Genomic DNA, 13,050 nt, shown 5'->3' with positions numbered 1-13,050 from the left:
TTAGATGGGGTAGACGGCTCTTTTTTTGTTTTGTTTTTTTGTGGTTTTAGGGCGCACAACTTCAATGGTCATTAGCGCCCAGACTATGTTAGGAATGCACCCCGAGGCACAAGTTTAAAACAGCAACTAAAATGGAAAACATGATAAAAGACAGATTGACAGGCATAGGATTAAAAAACAGCATCATCAAATGTCCTTAGTGAGGTTTGTCAAATTGATAAAACGAAGAACACGAGCAGCTGCTCGTGTGTCATCTGCTAAAATGGCATCGAAAGTACTTGGCAGATTAAGATCTAGGCGCAGTGTATTAAAATCTGGACAGGACATTAAAATGTGTCTAACCGTCAGCAAGTGCCCACACGGGCAGAACGGCGCCGGCGCAGCCGTCAGCAGATGGCGATGGCTGAACCGGCAGTGTCCAATTCTTAACCAGGCCAAAACTACCTCCTCCCGCCGAGAAGGGCGTGAGGAGGATGTCCAAGCCACGGGAAGAGGTTTTAAGGCCCGAAGCTTGTTGTCTGTAAGTGCAGCCCAATCGGCATGCCACAGCGATAAAATGCGCTGACAAATGACCCTGCTAAAATCGGACGAAGGGACACAACAAGAAGCTGTCCGAGGCTGGAGGACCGCAGCCTTGGCCGCGGCATCTGCAGCTTCGTTCCCAGGGATACCGACATGGCCAGGAACCCACATAAAGCTAACCGGAGAACCGACGTCCACCAGCTGCTGAAGAGATCGTTGGATCCGGTGTACGAAAGGGTGAAGTGGGTACGGATCACTGAGGCTCTGGATGGGGCTCAGGGAATCGGAGCAGATGACATAAGCAGAATGTCGGTGGCGTCAGATGTAAAGAACTGCCTGGTAGAGGGCAAAGAGCTCAGCTGTGAAGACCGAACAATGGCCATGGAGCCGGTATTCGAAACTTTGTGCACCGACAATAAAGGAACACCCGACCCCATCATTGGTCTTAGAGCCATCTGTATAAATTAAAGTCATGTCGATGAACTTCGAACGAAGTTCCAAAAAACGGGAGTGTTAGACCGAACCGGGGGTAACCTCTATTGGGAGCGAGCTGAGGTCAAGGTGAATGCGGACCTGAGCCTGGAGCCAAGGTGGCGTGTGGCTCTCGCCCACTCGAAAGGTTGCAGGGAGTGAAAAATTAAGGTGTTGAAGGAGGCGACGAAAGCGAACTCCAGGGGGTAGGAGGGCAGAGACATACAACCCGTATTGACGGTCAAGAGAGTCGTCAAAAAAGGAACGATAAGACGGATGGTCGGGCATTGACAGTAGCCGACAGGCATACCGACAAAGCAGTATATCGCTCCGGTAGGTGAGTGGCAATTCGCCAGCGTCAGCATGAAGACTCTCTACGCGACTAGTATAAAATGCTCCGATCGCAAGTCGTAAACCCCGATGTTGTATGGAGTTGAGGCGGCGTAAGATGGATGGCCGTGCAGAGGAGTATACGAAGCTCCCATAATCCAGCTTGGAGCGGACGATCGACCGATATAGATGAAGTAGGACGGTTCGATCCGCTCCCCACGACATACCACTGAGAACACGGAGGACATTTAAAGAACGGATACAACGGGCGGCCAAATATGACACATGTGGAGACCAGCTAAGTTTCCTGTCAAATGTAAGGCCGAAAAATTTTGTTGTCTCCACGATTGGGAGAGCAACGGGACCGAGTCGTAAGGACGGTGGGAGAAACTTTGTAGCGCCAGAAGTTAATACAGACCGTCTTCTCGGCAGAAAAACGGAAGCCATTGGCGACACTCCAGGAGTAAAGGCGGTCAAGAGAACGCTGAAGACAGCGCTCCAGGACACATGGACACTGCGCGCTGCAATAGATGGTAAAATCGTCCACGAAAAGGGAGCCTGATACATCTGCTGGGAGGCAATCCATTATTGGATTGATCGCGATGGCGAAGAGAGCGACGCTCAAAACTGAGCCCTGTGGCACCACATTCTCCTGGCGAAAGGTGTCAGACAGGACAGGACCCACACGTACCCTGAACTGTCGATCCATTAAAAAAGGAATGAATAAATAGAGGGAGGCATCCGCGAAGGCCCCATGTATGCATGGTGCGGAGAATGCCCGCCCTCCAACAGGTGTCGTAATCCTTCTCCAAATCAAAGAACACAGCCGCGGTCGGGCGCTTCCGCAAGAAGTTATTCATAATGAAGGTCGACAAGGTAACCAGATGGTCAACAGCAGAGCGGCGCCTACGAAATCCACATTGTACATTGGTAAGTAGGTGTCGAAACTCGAGCAGCCAAACCAATCGAGAGTTAACCATTCGCTCCATCACTTTACAGACACAGCTGGTAAGCGAGATAGGTCGATAACTGGAAGGCAAGTGCTTGTCCTTCCCTGGCTTAGGAATCGGGACAACAATAGACTCGCGCCAGCATGCGGGAACATGTCCCTCAATCCAGATGCGATTGTATGTACGAAGATGAAAACTTTTACCCGCAGGAGAAAGGTTCTTCAGCATCTGAATATGAATAGAATCAGGCCTTGGAGCGGAGGACCGTGATCGGCCAAGTGCGTTTTCGAGTTCCTGCATGGTGAATGGGGCATTATAACTTGCACAATTCGAGGAGCGGAAGTTAGGTGGCCTAGTCTCCTCTGCCTGTTTGCGGGGGAGGAAGGCAGGGTGGTAATGAGCGGAGCTCGAAACCTCTGCGAAAAAGCGGCCGAAGGCATTGGAGACAGCCTCAGGGGCCGCAAGGACGTCATTTGCGACCTTCAAGCCAGAAACTGGTGAGTGGACCTTAGTGCCAGATAGCCGGCGCAGGCTACCCCAGACAACAGAAGAAGGAGTAAACCTGTTGAAGGTGCTTGTGAAAGCAGCCCAGCTGGCTTTCTTGCTTTCTTTGATAATACGACTACACTGAGCACGTAATCGTTTATAATTGATACAATTCGCCACTGTAGGGTGGCGTTTAAATGTGCGTAAAGCACGTCGACGAGCTCGTAAAGCGTCTCTACATGCTGCGGTCCACCAGGGGACTGGTACGCGACGTGGAGAAGAAGTAGGGCGAGGGATGGAATATTCAGCAGCAGCGAGAATGACTTCCGTGAGGTGTGCGACCTGACGATCGCAGCTTGTGAAGGTTTGATCCTGAAAGGTCGCCCTGGAAGAGAAGAGCCCCCAGTCTGCCTTGGAGATGGTCCAACTAGAGGAGCACGGAGAGGGGGTATGCTGCAGGAGATGGATAACACACGGGAAGTGGTCGCTCGACTATGTATCAGAAAGTGCATACCACTCAAACCGGCGTGCAAGTTGGGGAGTACATATAGAGAGGTCTAAATGGGAATATGTGTGAGATGTGTCTGAAAGAAAAGTAGGGGCGCCAGTATTGAGGCAGACAAGATTGAGCTGGTTGAAAAGGTCTGCTAACAAGGAGCCCCTCGGGCAGGATGCTGGAGAGCCCCAAAGGGGATGGTGGGCATTGAAGTCTCCAGTTAACAAAAATGGTGCGGGTAGCTGAGAAGTAAGTTGCATCATGTCTGCCCTGGTAACGGCAGATGACGATGGAGTGTAGACGGTACAAAAGGAAAACGTAAAAGTGGGGAGAGTAATGCGGATGGCAACTGCCTGCAGGCCGGTGTGCAACGTGATGGGATCGTAGTAAATATCCTGGACCAGCAACATAACCCCTCCATGAGCTGGGATACCTACCACAGGGGGTAGGTCAAAACGCACAGAGGTGTAGTGTGCCAAGGCAATTTGATCGCATGGGCGTAGCTTCGTTTCCTGGAGGGCTACGACGAGCGGATGGTGCAAGCGGAGCAGCAACTTGAAGTCCTCTCGGTTGGAGCGAATGCTGCGAATATTCCAGTGAATAAGTGCCATCGTAAGAAAAGGAAGATGAAAGAAGGGGTCACCTCGAAGGCCACTGAGGGCCTGGCTTCGAGCGAGCACTGCCGCCGCTATCAATAGGCGGACAGTCATCGTCCATTGGGTCTATAGGTTCATCGGCCATCTCGGGAGGATGGCCGGGAGGGGAAGCTTCCTCCGCCGGTGAACGGCCAGATGTAGGGCTACCAGCGGTGCGTCCAGGCGAAACGGATGACGGCCTGGGGCGGCAACCGCTGAGTGGCGCAGGAGAAGAAATGCGCCGTGGCGGAGAAGGAGAACTGTGCTTCCTATGAGCCTTTTTGGAAGGACGTTTGGTGGAAGTACCGGTCGAAGGCTGGGAGGTCGAGGTACGTAGGAAGTCTGCCCGGGATGGTTCCTTCTTGAAGGCCCGTGCATCTGACTTTGGGGTCTTCGTCTTAGCAGAAGACGATGAAGGGGCTGGTGTCTGTGGGGTGATGGGAGGAAGAGGAGACGTCGACCGCGCGATCTTAGCACTGGCCGAACGGACGACCGCGGTGCTGAAGGTCAGATCGCATGTCTGGGTTGCTACCTCCCTGGTAGTCCGAGGAGAGGCGAGGACAGTACTGTATTTCCCCGCTGGGAGCAGCGTGGGCTTCCTACTAGCCAATAGCTTGCGAGCAGCCAAGGTGGACACTTTCTATTTGACCCGAATTTCTTGGATACAGCGTTCTTCCTTATAGACAGGACAGTCGTGGGAGGATGCGGCATGGTCACCATGACAGTTCACAGAACGAGGAGACGGAGGTGGACAGTCACCCTCATGGGCATCCCTGCCACAAGTGACACATTTAGCCGCATTGGAACAAGACTGTCGAGTGTGATTGAAACGCTGACACTGGTAGCAGCGCGTAGGTGTCGGGACATAGGGGCAAACAGAAGTAACCTCGTAGCCCGCCTTGATGCGCGATGGCAGCTTAACACTATCGAAGTTCAAGAAAAGTGTTCGGGTCGGTACAAGGTCATTGTTGACCTTGTTCATGACCCTATGGACAGCCGTCACGCCCTGCTCAGCGAGGAAAGATTGAATCTCCTCGTCAGTCAATCCGTCGAGGGAGCTAGTATAGACTACACCACGAGACGAATTCAAAGTTCGGTGGGCCTCCACCCGGACAGGGAACGTGTACAGGAGTGTGGCCCGAAGCAGTTTTCGTGCCTGAAAGGCACTCTCAGTTTCTAGTAATAAGGTACCGTTACGCAACCTGGTACAAGATTTGACAGATCCGGCTATGGCATCTACGCCCTTCTGGATAACGAAAGGGTTGATAGAAGAAAAATCCTTTCCGTCCTCAGATCGAGAAATGACGAACTGTGGGGCAGGCGGTAGTACTATTGTCACTGGTGGCTGGTCACGTTTCCGTTTTTGGGCAGAAGTCGAAAGCGATGGAGTAGAATCCATTGCAGAGGAATCCCCCATGATTGCCAGCATCTCCGATGGCGCGCTCCTTCCTTGTGGGGACCCTCTCAGAGGGCACTCCCGCCTTAGGTGAATGTTTACACCTCAGGTCACACCTCCCGAGAAACAGACGGAGGGACCAATCGGCATGGTCAGAAGGTATCAGCTCAGGCAATCACCCCTCCCCGGGCCTGGCCTTTACCAGGGGGTACGCGCGTGCCTTACATGTCTACCCAGGGCTAGGAATTACGCGTTACCCCGTCACTGGCTACGCGTGCGAACGCGTGGGTCGGCCTTCAGGCACGCACAGGGAGGAAGGAAGAAGAGGAAAAAGAAAGAGAGGGAGAAAGAGGACAGACTGTCTCAAACGCCGAGGCGGAGACCAGAGGAGGCAAGGAGAAGGAGGCAAGGGAAAGGAGGCAAGGGAAAGGAGGCAAGGGAAAGGAGGCAAGGGAAAGGAGGCAAGGGAAAGGAGGCAAGGGAAAGGAGGCAAGGGAAAGGAGGCAAGGGAAAGGAGGCAAGGGAAAGGAGGCAAGGGAAAGGAGGCAAGGGAAAGGAGGCAAGGGAAAGGAGGCAAGGGAAAGGAGGCAAGGGAAAGGAGGCAAGGGAAAGGAGGCAAGGGAAAGGAGGCAAGGGAAAGGAGGCAAGGGAAAGGAGGCAAGGGAAAGGAGGCAAGGGAAAGGAGGCAAGGGAAAGGAGGCAAGGGAAAGGAGGCAAGGGAAAGGAGGCAAGGGAAAGGAGGCAAGGGAAAGGAGGCAAGGGAAAGGAGGCAAGGGAAAGGAGGCAAGGGAAAGGAGGCAAGGGAAAGGAGGCAAGGGAAAGGAGGCAAGGGAAAGGAGGCAAGGGAAAGGAGGCAAGGGAAAGGAGGCAAGGGAAAGGAGGCAAGGGAAAGGAGGCAAGGGAAAGGAGGCAAGGGAAAGGAGGCAAGGGAAAGGAGGCAAGGGAAAGGAGGCAAGGGAAAGGAGGCAAGGGAAAGGAGGCAAGGGAAAGGAGGCAAGGGAAAGGAGGCAAGGGAAAGGAGGCAAGGGAAAGGAGGCAAGGGAAAGGAGGCAAGGGAAAGGAGGCAAGGGAAAGGAGGCAAGGGAAAGGAGGCAAGGGAAAGGAGGCAAGGGAAAGGAGGCAAGGGAAAGGAGGCAAGGGAAAGGAGGCAAGGGAAAGGAGGCAAGGGAAAGGAGGCAAGGGAAAGGAGGCAAGGGAAAGGAGGCAAGGGAAAGGAGGCAAGGGAAAGGAGGCAAGGGAAAGGAGGCAAGGGAAAGGAGGCAAGGGAAAGGAGGCAAGGGAAAGGAGGCAAGGGAAAGGAGGCAAGGGAAAGGAGGCAAGGGAAAGGAGGCAAGGGAAAGGAGGCAAGGGAAAGGAGGCAAGGGAAAGGAGGCAAGGGAAAGGAGGCAAGGGAAAGGAGGCAAGGGAAAGGAGGCAAGGGAAAGGAGGCAAGGGAAAGGAGGCAAGGGAAAGGAGGCAAGGGAAAGGAGGCAAGGGAAAGGAGGCAAGGGAAAGGAGGCAAGGGAAAGGAGGCAAGGGAAAGGAGGCAAGGGAAAGGAGGCAAGGGAAAGGAGGCAAGGGAAAGGAGGCAAGGGAAAGGAGGCAAGGGAAAGGAGGCAAGGGAAAGGAGGCAAGGGAAAGGAGGCAAGGGAAAGGAGGCAAGGGAAAGGAGGCAAGGGAAAGGAGGCAAGGGAAAGGAGGCAAGGGAAAGGAGGCAAGGGAAAGGAGGCAAGGGAAAGGAGGCAAGGGAAAGAAGGCAAGGGAAAGAAGGCAAGGGAAAGAAGGCAAGGGAAAGAAGGCAAGGGAAAGAAGGCAAGGGAAAGAAGGCAAGGGAAAGAAGGCAAGGGAAAGAAGGCAAGGGAAAGAAGGCAAGGGAAAGAAGGCAAGGGAAAGAAGGCAAGGGAAAGAAGGCAAGGGAAAGAAGGCAAGGGAAAGAAGGCAAGGGAAAGAAGGCAAGGGAAAGAAGGCAAGGGAAAGAAGGCAAGGGAAAGAAGGCAAGGGAAAGAAGGCAAGGGAAAGAAGGCAAGGGAAAGAAGGCAAGGGAAAGAAGGCAAGGGAAAGAAGGCAAGGGAAAGAAGGCAAGGGAAAGAAGGCAAGGGAAAGAAGGCAAGGGAAAGAAGGCAAGGGAAAGAAGGCAAGGGAAAGAAGGCAAGGGAAAGAAGGCAAGGGAAAGAAGGCAAGGGAAAGAAGGCAAGGGAAAGAAGGCAAGGGAAAGAAGGCAAGGGAAAGAGTAAGGAAGACAGTGAGGTGGAGAAGAGCAAAGAAAGGAACCAACAAAAGGAAGGGAGAAACGAGAAGTTAAAATCCAAAAAGACCACAATTATAGGTCGTGGAACCGCTAACTACCCCCGTGAGGGGGATGGACTCCTTTTAGTCGCCTCGTACGACAGGCAGGGACACCTCGGGCCTATTCTAACCCCCGGACCCACAGGGGTAGGATTTCCGTGGTTGGGAGCTATCAAGCGAATTAAATTAAAATACATTGACATGAGTACGGAAGGCTAAAATATGTTATTAGTTTCAGATTTTATTTTATTTCCACCTTTCAGACAGTCAAGCATCAATAGCCTTACAGAACAATCAAGTTATTCTTGTCGTTTTTTTAAGGAGATTTGGCTTTTATTAATCTTTTCCGCTGAGGCAGTCAATTTATTTGAAACGAACTGTTTAATTCCACACTACTGGCTGGTTTCAACTGTTTGCTGCATTTCAAAAGTGCATGTTTTCACCTTCTAGCACGTATGAAATTATGTTATAATGAAGAACCAAAGATGAAATAATACATTACTGGTACGCCAAGAAAATTTACATTCGAATCTGGACATACGAATGTGCACTTCAAGGCGAATTACGCGTTTTAGTGTGGTTCACGAAATTCCGATGCTCTTTGCGTATCCTCTGATTTCTTTCTTTTATGACAATGTAAGATCTTTTAATGTCTTACACCTACGAACATACGAGCTTCCAGAATCCTAGTAGCTGCGCAAGCGCGGTGACGCCTGTTATCTGGCGCCTGTTATCTGGCGCTGGCTACTGAGACTAACCTATTTCTAACAGGTCGCGGGAAAATATTGCGAATGGTTATTTGAAAAGCGTTAGTTTCAAAGTAAATTTTCTTTTATGTAAGATGAACTATGTGCGAGAATTTACGATGAATTCCTTAAATCACAGAGCGTTTGACTCATTTAAAAATCAAGTCTGGTACGAACATTTAGAAAAATTTCGAGCTCAGAAGATCAGTCATGTCCTTGTTAAAAAAATTTACTGGCACATTTGTGGGATGTGTCTAAGTGTAATGTGCGCAAAAAAGATCAACATGATATGTGAAAGCTTAGCTTCTCTTGCAGCTTATTAATCATAGAGACAAAGATTATATGTGAAAACTCTGCTTTTCTTGTAGTAACAATATGTATATTAATTTAAACCATTAACGTTTCCTATCTGTGTGCACGCACTACTTAACGGTGGTATTGCTATCACGTGTCCTATGCTCGAATATTCGATGTCATCGGCTGGCGAGATCACGTGACATGAGCTATGACTGGCTACAAAAGCGCATTGCAAGCTTGATTTCAATGCTTCAGAAAGTGACATGCGGAATTTAAGTTTACACTTTCGTAACACGAAAATATGCAGCATACACGTTTCCAATTTTTTTTTTTTTTTACTGAATGTGGTTTTCTAAAGAGCCGAGAAGTACTACACTGATGTATAAAACCAGAACCATTCAAGGGATTGATAAATTTTACAGTTTCAAGGAAAAGTACCCTGTCACTTAACAAGGAAAAAGTGTATTTTCACCCGGGAGAAAGTGTAATTTTAACTGAGAAATCCGGGAATTTTTTTCTTGTCCTCTTATACACCCTGTATTTACTCCTGTCAGCTTAACGTCCGGGAATTCGGTTATAAATAGAACGTTATTCACAAGAGACCAATCTGTGCTTACGTAATGTGCTGTGTCAAATAATGCACTTTTTATACCAGGGCCGGCCAAACGCTGCACAGTGTGCAGACGTGCGGAAGTGCTGCACATGTGCGACAGCGGCATCTGTTATTAGACATGTGTCCTAAATGAACGGAGGGGGCTCCACTTCCCTGTTTATGTGGTACAAGCAAGAGCGCAACATTCCCAGTCTCGTTTACCCCTGGTAACCGTAACCTTAACCTTAACAGAGAAGTACTGAGAAATGGCAAATACTGTGAAAAATTAAATGACGGGAGATCTATGTTCTCAGTCGTTTAAAAATGACTGGGAACTGCAATTCTTTTTTGTAGCCGTTGGTGAAAATTCACAGTGTATGCTGTGCCGCCGAATAATAAGCGGCTAGTGTAAGTTTTCAATTGAAAGACACTACAATACATATCACAAAGACGAGTGTAGTGTACTCAACAGTGAAGAACGGCAAGCAAAATTAAATGTGCTTAAGAAAATGGATGAGACACACAACTCTGTTATCATTTCTCATGACCAGTGATAAACGTGTTTGGATTTATTCCTTTCATAATTAAAAATTATTGTTTACTAACTGTGCATCATTGCCTCATTCTGCTCCATGTTACATTCTTGTCAGGAAAGTTGGTCATTAAAGCGATTCTTCCAATGTATACTTACATTTAGGTTTTTTTTAATGCGTGAAGGGCTACGCTCAGCTGAAGTCGATAAAACATAACATTCATCTAATTGTCGGTTATTATGCAGATTTCAGACGTAACTGATGAAAGATATAGCAATAATGGTATTGAAATAACAGGTGATCATCGAGAGGTCTGCTGTTATTCTGTTCAGAGGTCAGTGAGACAAATTATGTGGGTGTAACTGAGGGCACCGAGAATTAGTTATAGGAAACCTTGCATTAGTTTAATGTTATTTTAAATCATGAATAAGGTTCTTGGGAGTCTAATTACTCTCTTTCTTAAATACTAGATCAAAAGCATTACGCGTATTTACGTGCCGTCAGTCAAGGTGCCTTAATAAAAATCCACGGTTGTTAACTGTATTACTTGTCTTACTGAGTTAGACTTAACATAAAAGTAGACGTCTCAATGAGTAGATTGTGACAGTATTTTAAATGTTTAATACGCTAAATACCTTCCCATCGTTGGCCTGCTAGCTGTGGAAAGAGCACTAGAATGCGCCGGTACAGAGTATCCCAGCAAGTGGATAAAGCGACATCTGTGCGTAGAAACATGCACTACATGAACGCTGACTGCTGCGGCGTGCACGCTGTGACCCGAAAGTTGCACATGTGCAGGAGCACCGCACGCGTGCAGAATTTATGGCCGGCCCTGTTTTATACCAATCAGTCCACGCATATCAACTGTCGTAGACAATTTTTTATTAATAACTTAATAACAGATCTTGTACGGTTTCACACTGCAAGAAGCCTCTTCTTTGACATGCACACTTACAGTAGAAATATTTGACGTAACATCTGAAACGCTGAGTTCTCGATAATTTGCAACTTGATGAATTAATTCTTAGCCTATTTCTTTGGAACTGTCATCAGAAACACCTCACCTCTAAAACGTGTCACCTCTTTAGCACACATTGCAACAAACTTCGTTTTTTTAATTACAACCTACATTCCTGAAGATGTCAGTGTGGAATTTCATACAACTGTATTTCTTTAAATGAGTTGCTCGCGACTGGAAAAACAGAAACGTTGGTCAGCTTACGCGTGACACATATGCTGTAGAATTTCTTTAGTTTACAACAAATATTTATTCCTTACTTCTCTTTTTGGACACTCCCGTTTCCTCTACGTTTACGCATTGGTTTCAGTTTTACTTGTTACTGCAAATACTTCCTCACTCTGCATGATTACAAATACACCACGAATGAGAATCCTGTGCTGGATGTAGTTGCGCAGGGATGAAGGTACGTTTAACGTTTTTGGAACTAACATTACGTATGACTTGGCCATGGCCTCTACGCTCGGTCACTGTTGACTGGTTCGGGCAGTCTGTCCAGGCAGTCTGTGCTCGATTACTCCGTCATGCAAAACTAGCCCGCCCGAACATCAACTGCTCTTCTACACAGTTTATTGACCGACCGACAAATTTCGTAACAGTCTACACAACGCACGTCCCGACCCACTTCATGATTTCAGCGCCGCCCTGCTCCTAGAGCTGGTTATGACGTTCTGTTCTACGCGATACCGCTTAGAAGGGAACCTCCCCATCGCACCCCCCTCAGATTTAGTTATAAGTTGGCACAGTGGATAGGCCTTGAAACACTCAACACAGATCACTCGAGAAACAGGAAGAAGTTGTATGGAACTATGAAAAAAATAAGCAAAATATACAAACTGACTAGTCCATCCGCAAAATAGGCAACATAAATGATAGTGTACGCTCAGGATCGTTGTGTTCCAGTTGTTAGCATGTGCTGCTGCGGCACAAAAGGTTCTTGGTTCAAGTCTTCCCTTGAGGGAAAATTTTACTTTATTTTCACAAAGTTATGATCTGTCCGTTCGTTCATTGACGTTTCTGTTCACTGCAATAAGTTTAGTGTGCCCCTCCAATGGGAACTGAAAACATTTGATCGCAAGGTCATAGGTCAACCGATTCCTCCACAGGAAAACACGTCTGATATATTCTATACGACACTGGTGACGGCATGTGCGTCACATGACAGGAATATGTTGTCGACCCACCTAACTTTTACACTTGGCGAATGGGTAAAAAGATTCTTCTACCTTGCCCGATTTAGGTTTTCTTGTGGATGTGATAATCACTCCCAAAAAAAGTGATGAAAACATAAGAGTTTGTCACAAACTGCAACAAATGAATGCAACAGTTTCACAGTCGCTCAGTTTTCCCTGTGCTCTGTCAAAACATATGTTTTTAACGTTTTCAAATTTTTCCGTGTGTAGACAGTCAAATCCTGCATATGTCCAAGCAAATCTGAACATGTCCTGGAATTTTGTAGATCGAAGCTGATTTTGTGTGAGTGCCTGAACTGAAAATAAAAAATTAAAATATTCACTCTAGGCAAGTCTTCAACCAAGGCCCTGTCGTTTCGCAGCTGCTCACGCTAACCACGAGACCACGGCGCTCCTGAGCTCACACTATCCGTGATGCTGCCTATGTTACACACGGACTACTCAGTTTGTATATTATGCCTATTTTTTCCTAGTTCCACACAACTACTTCCTGTTTTCTCCATTGATCTGTGTTCAGTTTTTCAAGGTCTATCCACTGAGCCAACTTATAACTAAATCTGAAGGGGGTGCGATGGGGAGGTTCCCTTGTTAGTATTCCATAGGAAAAGAATTGGGTTTTGGCTTGGCTGTTGGAACTAACAAAGCCAGAAAAAGCCTTGATAAAGCTGTGGGTAAAGAAATAGCTAATGCAATGGACCAAATGCACCTACGCTTTGTTACTTACGGAGCAGAGACCCGAAGATTTTCGGAATTATTTAAGAATGGATGAAAAATGCTTTTCGGAGCTCCTGAACGTCGTCAAACGATAGCCACATACGATTTCTAGCCACTGGCAGAATTTACGAGGACCTCAGATTCAGCGCAGTTAATCCCCAAAATTATTATCTAAAATGATTCTTGAAATCTGCAGGGTGATTCTTAGTTGCTTGAGGAAATGTTCGTGATAAAGCAGAAGCGAAACGAAACTTATATTCATGTAAACTTTATGAATTTATGTTCGTATGTAGTAATAATATCCCCTGTAATTTCAAGAAACTCCTTTCAGATTCGGACGACTGCAAATGGCGGCGGCGCATATTATATATTCAGCAACATATTCATAAGAAGTGAAGCACTTAAC

General features: G+C 47.8%; 1 protein-coding gene across 1 annotated transcript in view; it reads left to right on the top strand.

Moving 5' to 3' along the window:
• LOC124788377 (spidroin-1-like) overlaps positions 1-7,499 on the top strand; it is a 41,084-nt gene extending 33,585 nt beyond the window's left edge. The window contains exon 2 of the mRNA XM_047255643.1: positions 5,662-7,499. Coding sequence (XP_047111599.1) covers positions 5,662-7,499 — 1,838 coding nt within the window. The remainder of the gene's footprint in view (positions 1-5,661) is intronic.
• The last annotated feature ends 5,551 nt before the right edge of the window (positions 7,500-13,050 follow it).

This window comes from Schistocerca piceifrons, chromosome 3 (assembly GCF_021461385.2).
Source record: "Schistocerca piceifrons isolate TAMUIC-IGC-003096 chromosome 3, iqSchPice1.1, whole genome shotgun sequence".
In the NCBI taxonomy this organism is placed as follows: domain Eukaryota; kingdom Metazoa; phylum Arthropoda; class Insecta; order Orthoptera; family Acrididae; genus Schistocerca; species Schistocerca piceifrons.
This window is presented reverse-complemented; position numbering and strand designations above follow the sequence as displayed.